Here is a 23,142-nt window from a genome sequence, read left to right on the forward strand (position 1 = left end):
AAATTATTTTTAATATTTAAAGTGGATTTTGACATCCATTTTAAATTTTTAGCTCATGATTTGATTAGATCATAGTTTTTAATGTTTTATGAAAATTAGCCCGTTTAAGTCTATTTTCATGTTATGTTATTGAAAACTATAGTAATTTTATTAAATTTAATTACACGAGACATTAAAAATGTAGAATGGTGGTTTTTTTTTTTTTTCACTCAAAGCATATATCAACATACTAAACACCTATTAAAAACCCACTGCCAATAAATTTAAGTCCTAAAAGCATATAAGTGAACTTTTTAAATACAATAACATGTTTTTTAGTCAGTTAAGTGATTATAAGCGAGGAGTTCGAACCCAATAGCATGTGTTATTGTGGTCTTAAAGTTTATTAATGTGTTTATTAACTTGAGTTAGTTATAAAATGTATATAGGTGGGAATTTGAACCCAAAAGCACATGCAATTGCAAAAGGATGTGTTATTCGCCCTCAAAAACACGTCATTACAATAATATAATGGGTTTTTGAATATGTTTGTGTATTGTGGGCTTTTTGGACTCCAGAACACGTGCTTTTTAATCCTAAAAGCATGCCATTACGCACGTCAGTGTTAAAATGCATAAGGGTGGCAATTTTTACCATCCAAATGCATGTCATTACTTTAATAACATGCATTTTAGACCAAAATCACTAAAGATGTTGATTCTATAACCAAAAGAACGTGCTTTCATCTCCAAAAAGTGTGCCCTTATTGATTTTATAACTACAAAGCGCTAATGTGGCAATTTTTGGTGCAAAAGCACATGCTTTTGCAACTCAAACCACATCTCGCTCAAAAACATAAGGTGTTTGGGTATATTATGCAAAAGTGGCTAATTTTAGCCCAACATCACATGTTTTTGGCTTTGAAAAGTTCACCTTTTCGAGCATTTTCTTCAAAAACAGGATTGACAGTGTTTAGTCATTCATTTCTGGAGCATTTCTTGATGGGTTTTCATGACCTATAAGTCATTCTTGCCTTAAATCATCCAAGAATCACATTTGGCTACTCAAAAGTTGAGTTTGTTGAGGTTTTTGCTCATTCCTTAAACTATTTGGGGCACTTCTTTGGCCAAAAATGCCTTAGTTTTGAGCATTTTGCACCATCAATCAACAAGTGTTTGTCTCAAGGTAAGTTCCAAAGCATTTCCTATCCTTCTTAGCTTGCATTCAACTCTTTCAAGGTACGCTATTTCCCATATGCTTTGCGTTTTGCACATTGCTTGGTCAAACAGTTGCTAAAATGGTGCAATGTTAATCTCTAACTTTCTACACATGGCAAGCTATGTATTTTGGCTCATTACTTGCAAGGACCGAGTCAAGATTGGAAGTCTATTTAATGCTCATCTTACAATCATTCTAAGTACAATAAATCTCTTTGATTGCACTTTTAGATTACTTGTAAGTGTTTAAAAGACTTCTTCTCTTGCTTCTTGAGGCAAATATATAATTCCTTGTCATTTATCATAGGGCTTTTTGTTGTATATATTTGTTGTCTTGTTTATGCAAGTCTCTTCATTTCGATTAAAAGACTTCTTCTCTTGCTTCTTGAGGCAAAATATATAATTCCTTGTCATTTATCATAGGGCTTTTTGTTGTATATATTTGTTGTCTTGTTTATGCAAGTCTCTTCATTTCGATTTTTAGATTTGCATGCATATATGATGTGCTCCTTCTATTTTTCGTCTACTTTTAAGTTGCACGTGCAAGCACTTCATCTTGCTTGTACATGCATTTGGGATTAAAAACCTTGTTCTTGAAAACAACTTTAACAAAGTATGTTCATTTACCACATGCTTTGCTTGCAAAAAACCTCCATTTCCATGCTTGATACGCTCCTTTCACATGTTGCATGCTGCTGCCATATGTTTTAAAAATCCATAATGGTGGTTTCTTGCATACGCGCACATGTTTGTTTATGATGAAAATACAAAGTCTCATCATAAACAAACCTCCTTCCATTCATTTTTCATTCTCTTTCCATAGAATGCCCTTGCTGTCCACACATGCTTTTATGTTTCAAAAACACGTTTTTGGGTATTTTACCATATAAAACAGTGTTTTGATCTAAAATTATCCTTTGCATTTTCTGTCCCAATAACTTCCATCCATACCTTCCATTACAGGAGTCCTAGATTCCAAGCTTGAATGCTCAAAAATTCAGTATGGATCCTCCTCCTGAAGATATACATACGTTTTGGAATTTTCACGTCACAGTTGCTTGCGCATACACACTTGTTATGGTGGAGGACATTGCTCTAGGTAAGGGTAAATAAAGATAAAATGAAGACTAGTATGATCAATATCATAACTCCATGCCTCCTTCGCAAGTTTCCTCTTATTGTGAAGTCGTCAAGGAAATTGATATCTCACAATTGGATATCGAAGATTTCCTCAAAATAAAGTGGCATTCATCTAGTTTCAACTCTCCTCCTAGGTAGTTGCTCATGAGCCCGCGTTCATATTTGCATGTGCCAAGAATCTGGATGTTCCATCAAGAACAATCAAAGATCAGGATGGGAAGACCATCATTAGTTTGGATCAAGAAACCATTGACCAGATCTTTTGAGTTCCACCTGTTCCATTGTTGACTAACACCACCAAACAAAAGGCCTTGGAAAGATGGAACAATGATATGGCTGAATGCAGTAGGTATGTGAATGCCAACTGGTTAATCAACAAGAGGCCAAATCTTGTTAAATCACCATAGGGTGTGTGCCATTCCCATTTCATTGACGAGATCAATGATCTCATCACTTTGCTCAGTCGCATTGCCAGCCTTAAGGAGTCTAATGTTTTTGAGCCATGGATGTACAAGTACATCTCTCTCATTGTTTATTTAAAGCAAAAGATCTTTTGGGGAAAGATGATAAGTGACATGATATTGGAGAAGCTATCTCATCTTTCTTTCATTGGTACCTTCTATATGAACTCATACCTGGTATACATTTCTGCTGTCGTAGGATTCTTCTCAAGTCTTTCTACCAGGGGTGACCTCATGACAATGCTGGAATGCGAGTATTTTGACCAGCTCATTCTAAGATCTAGTCGCATGCACTATAGGAGGGTACAATATGTCTTCTTTGGGCATTAGACATGCTTATGCGAGAAGGAGATGCCAAAGAAGTGAGTATTAGATGAAACATGGGCAAAGGTGAATGAATATGGTTGTCTCTTCCTCTAGTTTCCCATCTTTACCTACATGAGAGTTGGTTGTTTTAGGGATGAACCATATACTCTTTTAGGATATCCTATTGACAAGATCATTCTCATTGAATTGAACTTCAAAGAATCACCTTGAAGTAGTTTATGGCACGTGCTTGCTTTGATTGGCGAGGAGTGAATGATAAATCAAAAAATCATACATTCATGTCTATCGTCTTGAAGATATTTGGGTTGATTTGGGCACAAAGCTTGATATCGACAAGATGGATTATTGCCGATTGACCCTAAAGAAGGTTGTGCACTTCAATCTCGCAGTGATCCTTGGAGGGGTTGAAGATGATGATCAAAACCTGGATCTAGAGTACACTAAGAAACACCTTCATAGGCTGCCCATCTCGCCTCCATCTCATTACTCCAAGGAAAACGTCTCTATTTGGGACCATTTTCAATCTATTCTTGCCAACACAAACATTTGGTTAAAGAAAAGAGTGTTGAAAGCCATAAAGGTGAAGTGGGGAAAAGAGTTTGATCCTACTTGTCCAATTGGTCTAAGGGTTAAAGTGAGGGGTAAATAGAAGGATGACACAAAATCTTCGATGACACCTATCCCGAAGCTCACCATCAAGGGCAACAATGGCAAGGGACGTGTGCTCAAGGTGAAGTCTATTGAACCTCAGAAGGTTGACATTGTTCTTAGTGATGACAAGCTTCCTCATTCGTCGAGAAAGTGTTCTCCAAAGGAACCTCCTTCAAAATTCTTGGTTGCCACTGTCCTTCCAGATTCTGCACCAGTCTCAGATGAGTTCATAGGTTCACCCTTGCATGCTAACCATAGATTTTCCTTCTAAGTAGCCACCATTCCATGAAGACCCAATTCCAATCACATTAGCTAAGCCTATCTCTTCAATTGCTCACTATATCACCACTTCAAGAGTGTGTTCAATGCATAAACCATGTTTATCCCAAATGTTGTGGCTCCCTCTGTGGTATCGATGAATACTTCATCGACACAATTTGAGCAGTTCATCATAGATTGACACATAAAAACCGAACTCCAGTGGCAATTATGTTTGAGGCCCCACCTATTGTAGATACATTTGCAAAGGATGATCTAGTGTCCACTCTGGTTACCACTGTTGTCATAGGATCCTCTTTCTTTACTGTTCCTCCTTGACTTACCACAATTACTCAAAAGAGGAAGAAAGAGGAGCTCCCACATGAAGATCATGATTTCAATGTGGTACTGAAGGCCAAGGTTCCCAAGATAAACAAGGCCAAGGTGGTATTAAGGATCATGGTAAGTGCCAATAACACCAAATATGCAGAGGTAGTTGAGCCCCTTGTTGAAAAAAAGCCACCAGAGTTTATGTAAACCAGTGATTAAAAGTTCACCACCATTCAACTTAATGAACAATTTCACTTGGATTGTCAACAAGATACCTATGAGTCTCTCAGTATGCTCACACAAAAGAATGATAAGATGTGGGAGAGGAAGAATAGGCTTAAGATAGAGAATGTTGGACTGGATGATATTATTGAGAAGATGAAGGCTTCATCTTTAACAGCTGAATCTTTAGAGTATGTGGGGCAGATTATAAAGAAAGCCAATCCCATTGACAACCAATGTGATGCTCTGGTGACCAAAGGGGTAGATGTGATCAGAGATAGCTTCGAGATATTTAGACATGGAAGAGACATTTCAGCAAGGTTGAAGGAACTTCTTAATTCATTTCATTAACAAATCAAGTCTCTTAATGTGGACTTGAATGTATGGGAGGACTATGAGCGAAGTTGACTTAGATGTTTTGCGTGATTACAATATTTTCTCTTTAGTTGAGATGTACTACAACACCTTGCATCTAATGGACAACAAGGATAAATTGCTGCAAGCCTAGTGGTTAAGGGTGAAGTAGCAATGAAATGTTTACGAGACCAAGAGCACGTGATCAACAACGGTTTTCAGCATTTGACATGTGCAATCACCACTAAGATGGATAATTCTTTGATGAGGGAGTTCTCATAATAGAGTTTGAGGAAGTTATTCGCCTACAGCTTGGGGTGGAAGACTTGATTTTGGAGAGATTTCTACTCTCACAAGCTACAGATTTTCACTTCGTGATCTCCAAAATAAAATAAAGAAGTCTACCAATGGTACTTTAGAGAACACAGATTTCATCTGCGAGTTATTTGTTGTTGCATGTAGCACGGGAGAATCGAATATGACAATTCTATAGGAATCGTTGCAAAAATTCGGCGAGTTCATGGATATGTTACAATGATCTTTCTAAGTGCTTAAGAGTACTTCTTTGTTCTTTCTTGTGCTTTTTAGAAGTAGTAGTAGTATTGACAGATTACATATAGAAGCAATTGAACTTTATAAATAAAGGAAACATACACCTGTATACACGCTTCATGTAATCAAGGTGCAACAGCATTAGGCATGCAACTTAGAACAAGTCAAAGGTAGTTAGGAGTTTCTTAGAAGAATAATTCAAGGTGGCTAAGGGTTTCCCTTTTCCTCTCCACCTCTCTCTTTCCTTTTCTTATATAAATAATCATCTTTTGCTTTATACAAGGAGGCTGTGCTGAAGTGCTTGTAACCTGAAAACTTTGTGTTTCTTGATACAAAACTTTCGGAATTGAATAAAGAAGCAGGTTTTCTCAAACTTTGTGTTCTGTTTTGTTTCATGAAGACTTTGAGCTTCTGGAAACAAAATTGTTATAGTTTAATAGTGGCTGCAAGTATTAGGACTAAAGACTTTGTGCTTAAATTTTTAGTATATTATTTCAATTTGGATATTTGGCAAGATACTTTGTACCTTGTTAGCTGTTCACTTTATTCTTCAAAATGGATTTTGATCATAAGAGGCTTTGGGTTCTTATTATCAATAAAACAAATTAAGTGCTGTCTTAAGAGTTGTTCTTACTTCTTTCATCAACTACGAAGCCAACAGTATTACCATAATAGTAGATTCCTTTTGTTAATTTGCAAGTAGTAGTTGTTACCATAATATCATTCCTGAAAAAAAGGAGTTGATTCAGAGAACTGCCCATTTGACAATTTCACTGAGGTTTTTGTTGTAGCCACCTATGGTTTTCACCAAGAGGAGAGATTTATCTCAGTACACAATTGCCTAAAGTTAACATTTTGTAAGTTGTTGTCTTAGTGACTTACAAAATTTTTAGCCAACAGGCAATTCACTTTGAGAGGTTATTTGCAGCCATAGCTGGAGATTTGGACTTTCCAAGACATATTGCCCACAAGGAGGTAACATTTTTCTCTAGCTGTCTTTTCAGATTGACTAAAACATCAGACTTTTCTGAGGTTTGTCTGTGTACATCGGCATTAAGCGATAATTGCTGGTAAACTCAAGAAGTTGGGCACTTTGATGTGCCCTTTCTGGAGTCAATGGAGTGAGTTTTCTGTCCTTACAGTCTGATTTTATTATCAGAAATTCTGTTTTCAGTTGGTTATCTCCTATGATATTGCTGAACACATATTATATATTTCACATATCCTTAAAATGAACAATGATATTCATGTTCTTTTTATAGACCTAATAACATGATGGAGTGGTAAACAACTAAACCATGCAAGCATCCTACTAAATAATGGATGGCAAAACTTCAGTCCTAATTTTCTAATATAGTTGTTAACTCAGTATGACTGGCCTAAGGGATTTGAGCCACGTTTCAACATATCCATCCATTGTATACATTACAATATCACTTTCTTAGGTACATAGCATGTCATCCAACCTTGACATGTTTCATTCTCAAAACATTCAAAGAAGCAATATAGTAAGATTGCTGCTAGTCATTCCAAATGTCATTCGATCATCTATAAGTGATCTTTGCTTGATTTTGGCTACATAGTTCTTATTTCTCATCCTGGATCCACATTTCTCTGCACTCCTCGATAAGATTCACCACCATAGTGAGCCCTTCTTTTCTGCCTTGAATATACATTATTTTTATGATGCCATTAATAGTTGTAATTGCTTCTTTGAGTCTATATAGGTCTGCAGTGATTGGCCTCCTGATTCCATTTAGTATCATGCAACCATATTGGTTTCCTCCGAGAGTCTCGCCCCTTACAATGATATGGATGAAAACGTATATGCACCTTTTTCTGTTTGTGGAACCTTATTTTGTTCTTCACCATTTGTTGCCACTTGTTTTATTAGATCACGAAGGGAAGTATTTTCCTCATTTCCCTCTCATCTTGCTCCTCTTGCTTTCCTTTGATTGTTTGGTGCAATCTTTTGTAGATGCATGAGCTTGCTTTAACTTGACTTTCCCTTGTTCTGCATCAAGTGTAATGTCTTGCAATGTAACTGTTTTTCCTTCTACATCAAATCTTTATAAACTTCTTTTGCACATTAATGTTCATTGTTCCCAAATATTCTATCCAAGGATATCCAAAGAGTAATACCACATCCATATATAAACCACAAAGTTTTGTATGCAAATTATTTATCCTTCGAGAGATCGAAATCTTGAAAAATTCAAATATGCTGTAGTTTCTTGGCTTGTTCCATTTGGTGAAAGATTACGTGTTGCTAGGTTCTTTAGAAATAATAATGTTTTCCTTTAGTATATTTGCATGAAATAAAAGAATTAAATCTAGCTTGGAGTTAAAATGGATTATTTTGATGCTGCTTCTCTTCATCTTCTCTTTTTTTTCCCTTCCCTTGTCCGTCTCACTCTCATCTTCTTCTTTTACTTCATTATCGTTATCCATAGTAACAACTTATTTTTCCTTGTCATCTATATTGTTATCATTATCATGATAAACCCTTTGTGAATCTTGATAAGGTTTTCAGAAATATAAGCAACTTAACAAAATTTTGTGAATAACTCTCTTCATTTTTGCGATAATAAATTTGAAATTTGGCTTGAAGCTTCCTTATACAATTTGTCAACTCTAATAAATTTTTGGAAAAAACTTACATCTTCAAAAACTATGGGTTCATTCTCACGTTTGCCTAGTTTGTAGCTTTGATACCATTTAATAAGATTTGCACACATAATAATGACAACAAGACAGTTTATAAGATAGAAGATAGGTCACACACAACATAGTAGATGTTTATGGATCAATATGTCCCAATATCTTATAAATGCATAAATTAAATAAATACTAGAGGTAGATAGTACCATACAATGCTCCTTATGGAAGAAGCCAGTCTACATTATATTTCCAAGAGATCCCAAATACACATCATACTCTTGATATTTCTTTACAATGATATTCACCTTCTTGAGGCAAACCCATTTCTAAGGACAAGGTTGGATTACATAATGTTTGGGCATAACTCCAATCCACCATGCAGGCCTACCATTAGAATCACACTTATGGCTGAGCATTTTTTGACATTGGGCAGTAAAGTCATTAGTAGAAAAGCATATTGTGCAACAGAAGGCAATTGTTTTGTAATCTACTGACTGCTTCCAACGAAGGTCACCCACCTTGAATGTGTTCTTAGTAAGGAGACCATTGGAGAGATCTATTTCCACCCAAATACGCATGAATTCAACGTTTCATTAGAGCTGCAATGAAACTTCTCCAGACCATTGCCTATGGTCTGTAGACAGTTTGATTCGCAGACTTGAAATGGAAGATATGGAAGACACACCAAGGAAAAGGCAGAGGAAAATTTCTGTCTGTGGATCAAATAAAGGGTACCAAGGTTTCATACAGACAAAGTCACCTTGAACACCCAGGGACTAGTTTCCAGCTCCCATTCTTCGTCAGCGAGAGATTCAAACTCAATAATAAAAAGCCCTCTTGCATTGAGAGAAAGGCAAATTTCTTTGTCCAAATACTCAATCCAAAAAATAAAAATTCCAGGAATGTAAATCACTCAATTTTTCAGCTGTACCTTTGTGAATTAATAGATCAAGGCATTTTTCTGCAAAAGATCAAATGGCTAATCTGTACCATCTATTGTGCATGGGGGTGACAGTCCTATGGTGGAAATTGACAAAAAATATTGTTCAGATATAAAGCCCCTTTGGCACATTCCTTGCTTGGGAAGCCATCGGTAGGGTGATGGCACAGAATCTCTGCAAACCCTATGCCCACATCGTACAACATCCACCAAATTCTTAAACTGTAACAACCGGATTCCTGGTTCTAAATTAACATCTATCATACTTAAAGAATACAATTATTTCTTCGTTTCATAAGAAGGCAGTTATATCATTCATGTTCATGTGAAGAAGATTTTACCGTTAAAATTAGTTAAACAAAATTTCTTAACTAAATACTTGACTTTCCATTAAATGAAATTACTTCTGAAATTGAAAATCACATACCTCGGAAAAATTGAGACTGAAAATCAACAAAGGATGCTTCTGCAACCGCCCGGATTAGTCCACAAATACACTATAACAATTTCACAAGTCGATTATCATCTAAAAATTGCTATTTCAAAAATCATTTGATGATTACAACTAAATACCACTATAATTTAAATTAGGGCATCACATATCATTTTACCAATTAGGGCATCAATTACCATCAGTTCATTTAGGGCTTTTGATACCGCTTTACCACTTAGGGCTTCCGCTACCATGGATTCATCTAAGGCTTCTGATACTACGGATTCAATTAGGGTTCCGATACCACTGTATCATTTAGGGTTCCAGTCATCTCTCAAATCAATTAGGGCTTCAGATTCCTTTTCCTCTAATTGCTTAACTGTGACAGTATCTCAAGGTTAGAAATATACTTATATTCGTTATTCATTTATATGAAAGTAAAATGATGATAACAATGAAATACTTCAATTTAATCTTACCTTCTCAATAAAAATGATAATACCTATTTCGGATAAACAATTGAATGCATGACTTATCTTTGTTTGACGCATATCCGACATCTTGAGAGGTGAAACATTGCTAGGGGCTTTGCCACCCAATCTCGGACCACAATATATCCCCACATGATCTCTAACGAGAAAGGCCCTCCTTACTCGGAATTGACAAGGAATATCATTCCATGCACTGGGCATCATGATATATAACACGCCATACGACTCGTTAGCAGGAGATCACCATGACAGGAATCTGCATGAGCTATTAATTAATTCATATTAAATGATAAATATTGAAATGTCATAACTGATTCCGGTTCATTTTATAGATGATTCCTTTCTCGGAGTAGATGGCTCTAACATTTATTCAAGAAGATTATATACATTCATCATTTCACATCTTGTGATTATATTCTTTAAAGATCATAAAATTGACAACATTCTTCCTGAGTGAAACATGCATAATCTAATGCATTATTTATTTCACTATTTATTTAATTCTGATAACATTCTTGTTTATTGTAGATACTCGGCACCTCCTCACCTATTTTAGGCCATCAAGCCGGTGACTTCCAAGTGCTATCAGATTATATTCAATGTGATACTCCACACCTTCTTCACCATATTTGGGCATTTCGCCTAGTGAATTCCTTGGTGTTCACTCATATCAGAATACCATAAACTTACATCAATCTATATGAATAACCAGCTCAGGATACTCAAATCGGTTCTAGAAAAGAGATATGCCCTTATTAACATATTTGTTTTAGTCTCATCCTATCATTCTTGATGGCACACAATATATTCTATGCCACAGCACTATTAGGCTATACAAAAGATACCAATTTTCTCTTCTACAAAACAATTATATTTATAGCTCTACTGATTACATAAAACTGCTATGCTGAAGCTCTATAATTGAAAACTGATCACTCCTACACACTTGACCCTCACATTCGCTATCTATTGAATGATTTTGTAAAAATTAAAGAATAATACTTGAAAGCTGGAGACAATTGGTCTTAAACAAAAAATACACGAAAGCTGAAAGAGAATAGTCAAGAACAATGTCTTCTTAGTAAATGATGATTTTATCTTAATCATTCACCGTCAACTACAAATATACAGAGTTTGCCAGCATGGACAGTGATGGTGAATAACTTTGTAGGATGCCAGGTATAATAAAAGACACGACCCAAAAAGATTCTACGCATAATACATAACGATACCAGGAAATAAAGAAAAACAGGCACATTGACCTTGCGGACTATATGATTACATAACAATACCTGTCTCGGCAGCATACAGAAGTCATATAATATTAAGATAAGTTTGACAGCGAACCATATCATCATAGAGGACAGAAAGACAAACAATTGCAAGAGCCTTGCATACTTGAATAAATCCACCAACTTATACTGAGTCCCGTGGCAAAGTAAAATTCCATTGGTTAGCACAGTCTATACTCGGATTATTTCTGCAAACTATGAGGATGCTAATGGGGATTTGAATGAAAGTTGAGAGGGGTAAAAAAGAAAAAGAAAGGCATGCCGATATATGTTGATGGTTCATAATAAAGATACGGCCAGACCTTTTGGCTTCTATTGGTTACCAGATCATAATCCATGGCTTCCATAAAGAGACAAACAATGACTTTCCGACTCCCATTGGTTATAAAGAAAGCCCCCTCGAATTTCCAAGATGACTATATGAAAACATCAAAAATTCCAATTTAAAGATAAGGAAGAGAAGTTGGAAAAACTCAATTTGCCAAATGTTATCATTTAAAAGTAAATAATATTAAATTGGAAAAATAGAGTTGGAAAGTTATAATTTGAGAATTATAATAATTTATTATAATTCTGACGTTATTAAAATCTTATATGTACAAGCAACATTACTTTATTAATTAAATTATAATGGTGCCAAATCATTTATACATAAATAAATGTTTATAAATATTAATTAAAATATTATGATGAAAGATATATTAAAATCCTTAGAGATATGTTTACATATTTTAACCCAATTATTTAATTAAATTATTAAATAACTCATGCAAGCCCCGTAGATGTATTTTGGCTAGGTCCTTTACCCGTCTGCCCAGTGATGGTGATGCTCTGCCTAATTCTTTTTTGACAATGCTTCCACCCCTTCGGCATGCTCCTTGCAAGAATTTTCTCTGTAATTAAATTATAAATTATATAATCATAAATAATCATAACAATTAACCTTTCATCTTCATTCCTTGAATTCGCGATTAACGATCAACTAACATGTCATCTTCACTTGAAATCATAACGACTAACTATCTTACCATTTCGCCAGATTATATCAAATTAAACTGCCGACTGACTTCATGTGAACCTCAACGTCTATATTTCAATCTAGGTCAAAAATTGGGATGTAACATTAACTTTGTCCGCGTTCTGTAAAGAAGCCATTTCATGTGGTGGCGATTCCTTGCTTCCCTTGTAAGGATTCCTTGGAAACCCTGTCACTAGGATGAAGAATATCCGCAACCTCCTTCCTATTGTTAATATATGCCATTTTTTTAATGTAAGGAGTAGAGAATACTAGAGTTGTCATCACCCTCACAGCCTTTATAAGAATTTGTAGAGGCTATCAAAGGCATGGAGTGGTGTGGCCATAGTAGAGCAAAAGCTTAATTAAAAATATTATAAACTTCACGTAATATTATAAATATTCTGACTGAATAAGTTTGTTTGCGTGTTCAGATACCCACAAAATAAATGCAAGCATAGAATAATTATTGAATACACACAATACTAAATAACACACTACTAAATAACACACTACTAATCATACCAAGTGGGCTCGCCATGTCCAAATTTCACTGGGATAGACAAGATATGAATAAAGAAAACATATTAATAATTTTGGTTATTACATATGGTCACAACAGAAATGGTGACAAAGAAAGAAAAGAAACTGAACAGAGAAAAAGACTGATTAAAGGTTTATGCACTCTGTACTGGACCTTGAATTTCTAAACATAACTCGTACAATTTGGTGGAATAACTACAAAAAAGAATTGTTTCTAGGCGTGGACAGTTCTCATACAATGGGTTATCGTCTGGTTTGTTTTTACAGTCAGCAATCTATTAGAAAGCGTAGATTTGCGTCAAGATTTAATGCCAAATATAATGATCTAATCACAGATTTATTGCAAAAAACCAGATTATTACATACGACTTTAGTTTGGCCGTACAATACAGATGGAAACGATAAAATATAGAAGTTAGCTTTTAGGGCGGATCTAATAAACTGCCGATCTTCTGCTAAGTTGTTATTGGTGTTCCCCATTAAGATACACTGGACAATCTGTGTTATGCTTCCTTAATTAATCCCATTGGCGAACAACTCTTGATGTTAATTTATTTTCTACATTTTGGGAGTTTTGCTCAGTAGCTGATGTCTCTATTATACTTCCATGATATCCTCTCAAATCAAATGAAAATGGCAGGGCTATCATCTACACTGCTAACAATATGCCTCTTTTATTCTGAATATAGATAATTTGTGCTCTTTTTATTCTAAGAAGGCCATGTCCAAGATTGCACAAGCAGAGCCTTCATATGTGGGATCTGGATAGAAAATCTGAGAAATATTCTGATTGATGAATCATAAAATGACTGCCACACGGGTCTTCACATAGGTGCACCATTATCATGAATGGGTGTATGTGGTTGAGTGCATGATAATGTTAACTAAAATACACATATGGCCATGTACTTGCTATTCAGTGCCCTCTTAACTTTATATTCTGTTTGGAGACTTAACTAAGCTCTACCTTTTAGTTCTAGGACATAATATACAAACGAGAGAGAAAATAACATGGACAGCTTGGTGAGAGTGCACTCACCTCTAATGGCACAGATCAATGTGGGTGGTTCTTTTGTAAATTTGCATTTTCTGTAATGCATGTTCTTGATCCTCTTGGATTATTTTAAGTTATGTTGAACCACAAATAATGTTTTAAATTAGTAAATTTTGAGATTGTTTTTCATGTCTGCAGGCTACAAACAATGTAGAATCAGGAGTTGATTCCATGGACATTGCTTTATGGAAAACACTCTGCACTTCTCGTAATATTCTTCTTAATGAATTGCACAGCTTGATTAGGGCAATTGATCAGAAAATTGATGACTTGGATGACACAGAAGAGATGACCATACAACTATTTGCAAAAAAGCTTGATTTGCAAAATTCAGAAGTATGGGGTCTTACAAATGGTATGATAATGGAAATGAAATCAAGGCTTGAAGAATCAGAAGTTGTTTTAAGGACAGTTTCAGAGGTAGAGATGTTTTTTAAAATATAGCAGGAGCATTTGTGCATGCCTACTTGAATGTATTTTCATTGAAAGATAAAATTTTTACCAAGCACTGTAATTGTAATTGGCCAGTCAAATTGTATGATCATTGGCTGTGGGAAATCTGTAATATTGAGTTCATAATTTATTCCAAATTTTCTTCATTTTGGCAGCCAGAAAATTGGTCATTTAAGACCAAAGGTGCGCAATCATCAGAGGTATCCAGGATAGAAATGTTAGAAGGACTCCAATCATTGGGAAGTCAGCTTTCTTCTATTTGGAATGCATTTTTGAGATTTCATAGGTAACGATGTCTAATCACAATAATTCTAATCCTCTTTCTTCAGAAATTATGGAATTGTTTTGTTGCCACAATGAACTCCTTAGTAAAGTTAATACCTTAATAGAATGGAATTGGAGGGTAAACTATCCTCCATTTAAATGTCCTCAATCTGTGTGTCCTTTAGGTTCACTGTTCCTTGCATTGAATAACTTAATAGGTTTCTATCAGTATTTGGCATTGGATTTCTCAGAATTGAACAGGAAGTGAAGCTTTGCAGTATGCTGCTTATGAAATGAAGCAAAAATTACTGCCTCTCCATTTTTTGTATACCTTCAATTTTCTTGAAATTAATTGCTCCACAATGACAACTTACCCAATTTTTCTTGATTCTATACATTTTGCAGGAAATATAGGATAGCAATAATGGAGTATCTGCATAAGGTATGGGTTGAAGACAGAAATATGGAGTGGTCATTGTGGCTGGTACACACTAAGATGAATATTCCACAACATAGCTTGAATAATGAAGTTGTTGAGGTGAATGGTTGGGCTATACAACCTGCAAGAAAAAATATTACGAGGAAATCCTATGAAGATGTAAGTTACATATAATATCAGATTTTTAGGTGACCATGATTGCTGATAAGGTTGCATAGTTAATCACAATAGATTGGTATTTTTTCTATTTTAGTTGAAATTGATTGACAATGTTTTATTACAATATATTTTTATTTGTGTAGCCTGCAGTAGCTGCAGCTTCTCGTGCTGATCTGCATCGAAAGGGTATTGAACAAATGAAGGTATGTATCCATTCTCCTCAGTTTGTTCAAAATCTAGTAAGTGTTTTGGAATTTGTGAAAGGTTTTCAAGACTAAAAAGGGTAGTCCATTGCAGATAAACAGTAGCTACCTTCAGGATCTGCAGATATTTGGTAAGATAGCTCTTGTTCCAATTATCTATGTTGAGCAACATACAGTCCAATGCCAGAAATTGAGTAAGGCTAAAGAGGGCACTACTTTTGGCTTTACTGGTTCTCTTGAGCAAGGAGATTTTGTAACACCAATGAAATCAAGAGATAAATTGCCTCCAAAGTCAGCTGATCAGGGAGCAGGGAGAAGTGGACGTTTATTGAAAGTGGTGGTGTTTGTACATGGTTTTCAGGTTGGTTCTTTTTGAAAATTTGCCTGATTTTTATAAACCATGACATTGCCTTTCTGGATGATCTATTAAATTGTTCAGTTTAAAGTGTTGGGTTCATTTGCTTTAAGCTGTATGCTTAGTCATGTCTGATAACTATGTGCTAAAATGAATAACTTGTCTTACTTTAGCTCTGATAATGGCAAGATGGTTGTCCCCTCTAAAATAGCCAGCATCACTGAGATTTAATGCTACAACAGGATGGTGGCAATGCAAGGATACATAGCAGTTTAAAGATATTTATATGGTATGGTAAGCTGCTTTGCCAAAATGTGCATAAGAGTTGCCAGATTTCATTGTCAATTGTCAAATACAACACAAGGTGTAAGATACAGAAAAAATAGCTTTTCTTTTGAAATGAAAATAAAGAAGTTTCTTCTTTTGAAATGCAAAGAACGGTTAGTTTTTCATTTGAAATGAAAATATCAGCCTGAATTACAAGCATGGGCCTACCTTCCTCTTCATGTCCAAGTTAAATGGAGCTGACATTTTGCTAGCAGTGGGGTAGTGCCTCAATAGCCAACAGTTTTTAAGATCTATGTGGGATAATAAAGATCCAGGAGACACTGGGTAAAACCGTAAATGTATTTTACAGTGAGTACCAGGGAACTTTGACAGAAAATTCTTTTTATGTAGGTGTTATTAGGGAGATAAGGATGACTCTTGCTCTTGAGTTCCGAGAGAATTCTGCCTTTTGTTGAGGTCCAATGACACTTCCTTTAAGAGACAAATAGTATAATTTATATTCTATATCAAGAACTAACCATAATATTTTCTGGATTCCCGACTTATACTCAGTAGAAAGATGTAACATTTGTAATAGACAAAGGTTCCTGAGTTGCCAGGCTATTCTATTAGCCAAGATTGGGATGCCTTATCCAGAGTGGCATACATTGCCACTAAAATGTTTTCATTAAGACTTTTCATGAAACTTGTCATGAAAAGACACAAGACATTTATTTTCATAAGGTAGAAATATAAAATAGAGTCATAGGGAACTCAAAAGGTCAAAAACAGGTATAGCTTATCACTTAAATAAACTGGACACTTAGGGGGCTAGAAAAACATCAGTGGAAGTTTTGATCCTAGTTGAAAATGTCAACAACCAAAAATGTCACTAATGATGACAGTCTTGGATTTGTTCATGGCTAAAACAAAAGCCAGATAAGACAATATTGCCAAGGTTTTCTGATAAAGGAAGAGCTAGAGCATTTAGAATTCCATCTTTTTGTTTTAACATTATTCAAGATGTTTGAGCTTCCTTTTGGTGCCTGTATGACTCTAGGCTATATCTATCATCATCCTCATATATAACCGAGAATGGGTTTCTTTCAGGTACAACTTTACTTAGTTAATCAGTTGGGTTGCTAGTCTTATGGATGTTGGAATGTAATTGAGAAGGCTAGAGCAAATCATGTTTCTGTGTATGTGTTTCAACATCCTCTTGAAGGTGTAATATGCCCACAAAGGTCCCACAATGTAGTAAACTTCTGTAAATTTACAAGGAATTAGTGGCTTTGAAGAATTAATCTCTTACACTTATGGAGATTTCTCCCAAGCTGGCTTCCTCCCTAAGTTGCCAAATTGGAATCATGTATGGATATGGGTACATGGATGCAGCATGCTTGTATGGCAATTTATTTTCCAACTTGGGTACCTCACAAAAAGCATATAAAAATCATGAAAACAGAAATTAAGTTCACGAGGCCAACCATCACGCATATGGAAAATAGAACTACCGTAATTCTGTATGGTACAGTAATATCTTGATATCAATTTGCCAAGCTTGAATGTCGTGATATATATTTATGTTCAATATTAAATTAATGCAATTAGAAATCAGTATAATATTGGTCGCGATCAAAACTAACATCATCAGCATCATTGACATTACATGTAGGTAGCTTAGAAGAACCACAAGCAGCTCCAACACAATTCCCAGAAAAGTATGCTGGCTATCTGATTCTTCAAAAAGTGAAGGTTGCTTGGTCCAAGCCAGCTTGCTCTGGGGCTACATCCCATACTTCATTACCCCTTCCTTGTTCTCATCATGTGTTGCATAAGAAGGCACAAGTTGGAATTCACACAACTAGCTTCTTTGCCTTCTTTTTTGCTAATCAGTTGCATGTTATTGAGTGGATAAAGGAGTATGTAGTCCAAGTTCTCTCAAAGAGGGATTGAACAAGCTATTGAGACACAGTTAGCTGGGTATATGTGTCTTGACTTAAAGCATATTCATTCTTCTCAGAGTGCTAAGAGCATCAATACAAACTTTTATTTGGGACCATTGTAATATTCAATTTGGCAATGCATTGATAATACTAGCAAAGTTAGATATAAAATGAAAAGAAAAGAACATTGCTAGTATAGAAATCTTGAAAATGGAGGAGAGCGTTAAAATTCAAAATGACATCACTACAGAACATGTTGCTTACATAGACTAAATCAATGCCATAAATAAGGAAGAGTTGTAATTGGTCGGTATAAAAGAGTATATGCCCAAAAACATAGCACATTTCAACATCTAGAGCATGTGTGTTTTTCCTTTCTGTGTGTATGCACAAATGACACTGTTTACCATACAGGGTGAAAGGATACTTATCACATGTAGTACAGTAAGATATCACACAGAATAGATACTTTATTCATATACGCAATATGCACTCCAATGCTTACAATATAATTATGATGATGTCCCAAAAGTCCCTTTTGGACAGTGTACATATACTTCCTCGAAGGGGTGACTCAACCGTTACGCACCCTTTCGGATACAATTCTACCCGTCTGCTACAATATAGATTTTACAGACAATATCATCCCCTCCAAAAAGTAAAGTCATCTCTAGACTACAAAGTAGAGACAACCCTTACAACAAAACTCAATTTACAGCCAAAACAAATAATTACATCAATATTTGGACACTAAGAAGAGGGATGCATCCTTAGTGTAGTAGCCGTCTGTGCCCTAAGCTCGTTCAGCTTTGCTCATAGCTTATACACTTGCTCCTTCCGTACTTTCAATTCTTGCTTAAGCCTCCATCTAAAGTTCCAAAGATGACTGCATCATTCCAGCAATGTCTTCAAGCTCTTTCTCCTTCCCTTTTGCCACCTGTTCTTTCTCTGCTGCCACCTATTGCAGCTAACTCTATCGGACCAAGAGTGCTGCTCGCTCGGATTCCCAGGCTGTCCTTTTTGCATCTAGTTTTGCTCTCATTGTTCTTACCTTGGTAGCTGACTCCTCTCAAGCTCTCTCTGCGACTATCGGGTCTGCCTGGCTCCTCGAAAGGGTATAATAAGCCTCCTTGTGTAGCCGAACTATCTCCTCAGTTAGAGCCTCTATGCAGCTCTCCATGCCTGTCCCTTTCGTAGTGGCCCAATCTTGGCGCATCTCTACAGTCTCTACACTCGGCCATCCGCGGTCCTCAAAACACACTGTAAAGGCTGTTGGACACGCTACCCTCATGAAGGATACAACGTGGTCCAACTCATTTACCATTGAATCCAAGGCAATTGTCTGTGTAGAGGGCACCACTTGGCGAGCCCGAGTCGCTACATCAGCTAGGAATGTCTCCATAACCTCTCTTATTGCTGCCTCTGGCCCCACTGTGTGTTGCTGCTAGGCACCCATGGTCGTCTCTACTACTTCTACCATCCGCTCAATAGTACTAGGTGGTGGTCTATAAGTTAGTGTCGGGTGATGCTCCTCCACCTGTAGAGTATCTTTCTCTAGAGCAACTTCTCACAGAGGTGTGTGTAGGTATGTCGCTCGAGGTGCTGGTGTATGGTGAAACCTCATACATTTGAACCCACTACGTCCAAATGAACACCCAACGTCCTCAAACCCTCGCCTGCCGATATCTCCATCACTCCCACATGAGTGTCCTTCTCCTTTGGGATAATTATATCAGCCTTTGCCACTGGTATGATTGGCAAGCCCTCTTCGCCAACTCCTCCAAGTAACTCGATGGCTACCTTTAGTACGGCTATATCAGGTACTGCGGCTGAAGGCTCGGTACTCCTTGAAGGTGCTAATATTGCTGGCCGTGCTATTGGTCTGGCTGCTACGATGATTGGCGTCATGACAATAGGTTGCCTAAATTGTCCGAACCTAGGAATGTGAACGCCTGCGGGGACTAAGTGCGAGTGGGAAGTTGCTATGAGGGTCCTTGAAAATAGTAGGGTAGTGCTGTAATAACTTCGACTTCCTCTTCATTATCCTCGTCCTCCACTTCCTCCTCTCAGTCACTGTCCTCAGAAGATGTGTCCTGTTTCCCATTATCTGTGTTCTCGTGCTTAGAATTTACTACCTTCTGTCGCATTCGTTTCTGTCCAATGGCCTTTTGCCTCCAGGAGTATCAAGGTGCCTCCACTGCATAATCAGTGGCTTACCTGGTTCTATCGGACCTGGCTTGATTTCTAATATATCATTCGGTATCATCTATTTGTTAGCATTAAGAAATAGACCGATGGCATAGTGTGGCATGTAAAAGGTTTTGTGTTGTAGCGACATGAACTCTTGCATGCGCTTAGCCAACAAGGATGCCCAATCATACACTATGCCATTCATGATACTGTTCATCACGGTTACCTGCAAAAATGAAATGTTTGATGCTCTACTCGAACTAGTGAGTCTGCTCTTAACTAAATCCATCAGACAATGCCAATGTCCTTCCAACACCTCAGATTTCTTTAGTCCTCTTGCCTTAGAAGAATCCATCAATGCTTCGCTTTCTGCCTCCGGCTATTTCCCACACACTAATTCTACCAACTGCTCCTTGGTTTTCCTGTCAAGTTTCTTTAGTTTATTATTGATTTTCCTTCCTCCTTGCGCATGACTTGGTATACCCAATACTTTGGTGAAGTCTGTGGCTTTGAAAGATATTACTAAATTCTGTTTGAGGTAAGGAAATGAGCATGTTTGTGAGAACATGTCATAGGTTTCTAGCATTGTGTGAAGAAACCTTTCGAAGTCGCGAATGTAGAATACTGCAATCCGCAACACCTATTCCACCTGTGCCCTTCGTATGCTATCCTTTACAAAGTGATCATTCGGAGCCTCCTGCCACCATTTTCTACACTCCAGTCCATTCAAACCCTCGAACTCCACATTCTGAGGTGTGAGATGTGTTGTTGCAGTTGATTGTGCCCTTGCTTTCTTCTTGAATGATGGTACGACTTGTATTAACTAAAACTGTACAGCTGCCCTTCTCTATTTGCTGTGGCGGTACGAATGTAATTTACTTCTTCCTTTGAGAGGTTGTACGACTTCTTCCTTCTCCTTTGCTGTGTTTGGTTTTTTATTTGCCCCTGTGTAACCGTACGACATTGGATTACTTGCTTCCTCTCTTCCACTTATTTTATAGTTCCTTTGTGACTGCCGTACGGTGATAACTCTTTGCATACTCTACTCTTATTATTGTACGGTATGTCTTCTCCGGATGTTGCTCGATGCCCTCCTTAGCCATACAATGTTTGCTCTTGTACGTCCGGTGATAACTCTTTGCATACCCTACTCTTATTATTATATGGTATGTCTTCTCCGGATGTTGCTCGATGCCTTCCTTAGCCATACAATGTTTTCTCTTTTAGGTCCGTAGGGTATGTCCTTGCAACTATATTGTCTATACGTTTGCATCAAATGTATTGTATCCTCTAAGGCCAATCCGTACGATATTGATTTCGGTTCCTTTTATGGTTCTTTGTCACTGTATGGTACTTTCCTCTTGTTCATACGGTATCTATAGTTCCTTGCAAACTCTCCTTGTGTGTCGTACGATGTACAATAATATTTCCCTTCCAAGCGATGACCTGCTTTCTGATGGTTGTACGGTGTCAGTGTCTACTGCTCTCCTTCCGTACGGTAATCTCCTTTACTGTTCTTCTGTACGGTGAGCTCTCTCCCAATGTTTTGCCCGTACGAGTATCTCTATGTCCATTTTACTTTACCTTGTAGTATTCTCCTAGCTGTACAATTACCTTGCAATGACCTTCTGTTGTCATACGATGAGCTTATATGCTCTTCTGTTGCTGGTCGTACGACCTCTGCTTCTGGTAGCCATATAGTATCTTATAGAAATGTTTCCCTGTTTCCTGTTCAAGACCGTATGCTATGAATTTATACTTCCCTCTAATTTCTTGATATCATACGATATCAAGGCTCGATGCTTTCTTTACAGCTCTTGATACCATATAGTATGCTTGTCCTACTATAATATTTCCTTTTTATGCATATTAGTATTTATCTCTTTTATAGTCTTTAGCTTGCTATGAAATTTTTTATTCTTTATTTTACACTTATTTTACATATATACATTAATATTTACTATTTTTATACTGTCTCAATTTTTTGTTCGTCTGCGGGGGCGTATTATTTCTTTCGCGATAGATTTTCAACTTCGACCCATTCATTGCGTCGGACACTTCCTTCCCATGGAGCGTCCATAATTTGATTGCTCCATTATCGTCGAGTTCGCGGATTTTGTACTGTCCTATCCATTTTACTTTGAATTTTCCTGGTTTGATCTCGTTCCGCCCATTATATTTCAAAACTAACTAGCTTAGTTGAAATTTATTCAATTTTAAATGCTTGCCATGCCATACCTTACACCTATTTTGTGTAACTTGTGTGGCCCATCGTGCATGTAATCATTGCTTGTCCAGTTTATTTAAATTGTATAATTTCTCCCTTAGGCTTTCCATATCTCCCAGTTTGTTCTCAATCGTGATTCTTAAACTTGGTATCATGAATTTCGTCGGTACCACGGCCTCTTGCCCATACATCAACTGAAACAAAGTATGTCCCTTAGATACTTTGTATGAAGTGCGGTATGCCCACAACGCTGATGGTAGCTTTTCTTCCCAATCTTCTCCCTCAACTGCACAAGACTTATAAATCACCCTGATTAGGATCTTATTAGTGGCTTCTACTTGTCCATTGGCTCTTGGGTAGTACGAGCTCGACAGAGAATGGTAAATTTTGAATTTTGTAGTGAGTAGTTGAATAACGTGATTGACAAGTGTCCCCCATGGTCGCTTGTCAACTGCAGCGGAATCCCGTACCTTGTGATTATCTCCTCATAGATAAATTTAGCTGTGCTTACTGCAGAGTTGTCCGGTAGTGCTCGTGCCTCCATCCACTTGGTTAAATATTCCGTTGCCACCACGATGTACCTGCATCTTCTAGTTTTACTTACCTTAAGAGATTCGACAAAATCCAACCCTGATCTTTCAAATAGCTCTTGTGCCTGTGAAGGATTTGAAGGCATGAAGTCTCTCTTAAGTGGTTTTCCAGCTCTGACATGTATAGCA

General features: G+C 36.8%; 1 protein-coding gene across 3 annotated transcripts in view; it reads left to right on the forward strand.

The window, feature by feature from the left end:
- The window catches only part of ZW18 (Putative serine esterase family protein), a 121,905-nt gene that overhangs the window by 73,661 nt on the left and 25,102 nt on the right, over nucleotides 1–23,142 (forward strand). For all 3 annotated transcript variants that reach the window (XM_089797693.1, XM_089797694.1, XM_089797695.1), the window contains 5 exons: nucleotides 14,059–14,340; nucleotides 14,529–14,659; nucleotides 15,043–15,235; nucleotides 15,379–15,438; nucleotides 15,533–15,799. In XM_089797693.1, the coding sequence (XP_089653819.1) occupies nucleotides 14,059–14,340; nucleotides 14,529–14,659; nucleotides 15,043–15,235; nucleotides 15,379–15,438; nucleotides 15,533–15,799 (933 nt within the window). The remainder of the gene's footprint in view (nucleotides 1–14,058; nucleotides 14,341–14,528; nucleotides 14,660–15,042; nucleotides 15,236–15,378; nucleotides 15,439–15,532; nucleotides 15,800–23,142) is intronic.

Source organism: Cupressus sempervirens, chromosome 8 (genome assembly GCF_028749045.1).
Source record: "Cupressus sempervirens isolate cs-2001-9-10 chromosome 8, ASM2874904v1, whole genome shotgun sequence".
In the NCBI taxonomy this organism is placed as follows: Eukaryota; Viridiplantae; Streptophyta; class Pinopsida; order Cupressales; family Cupressaceae; genus Cupressus; species Cupressus sempervirens.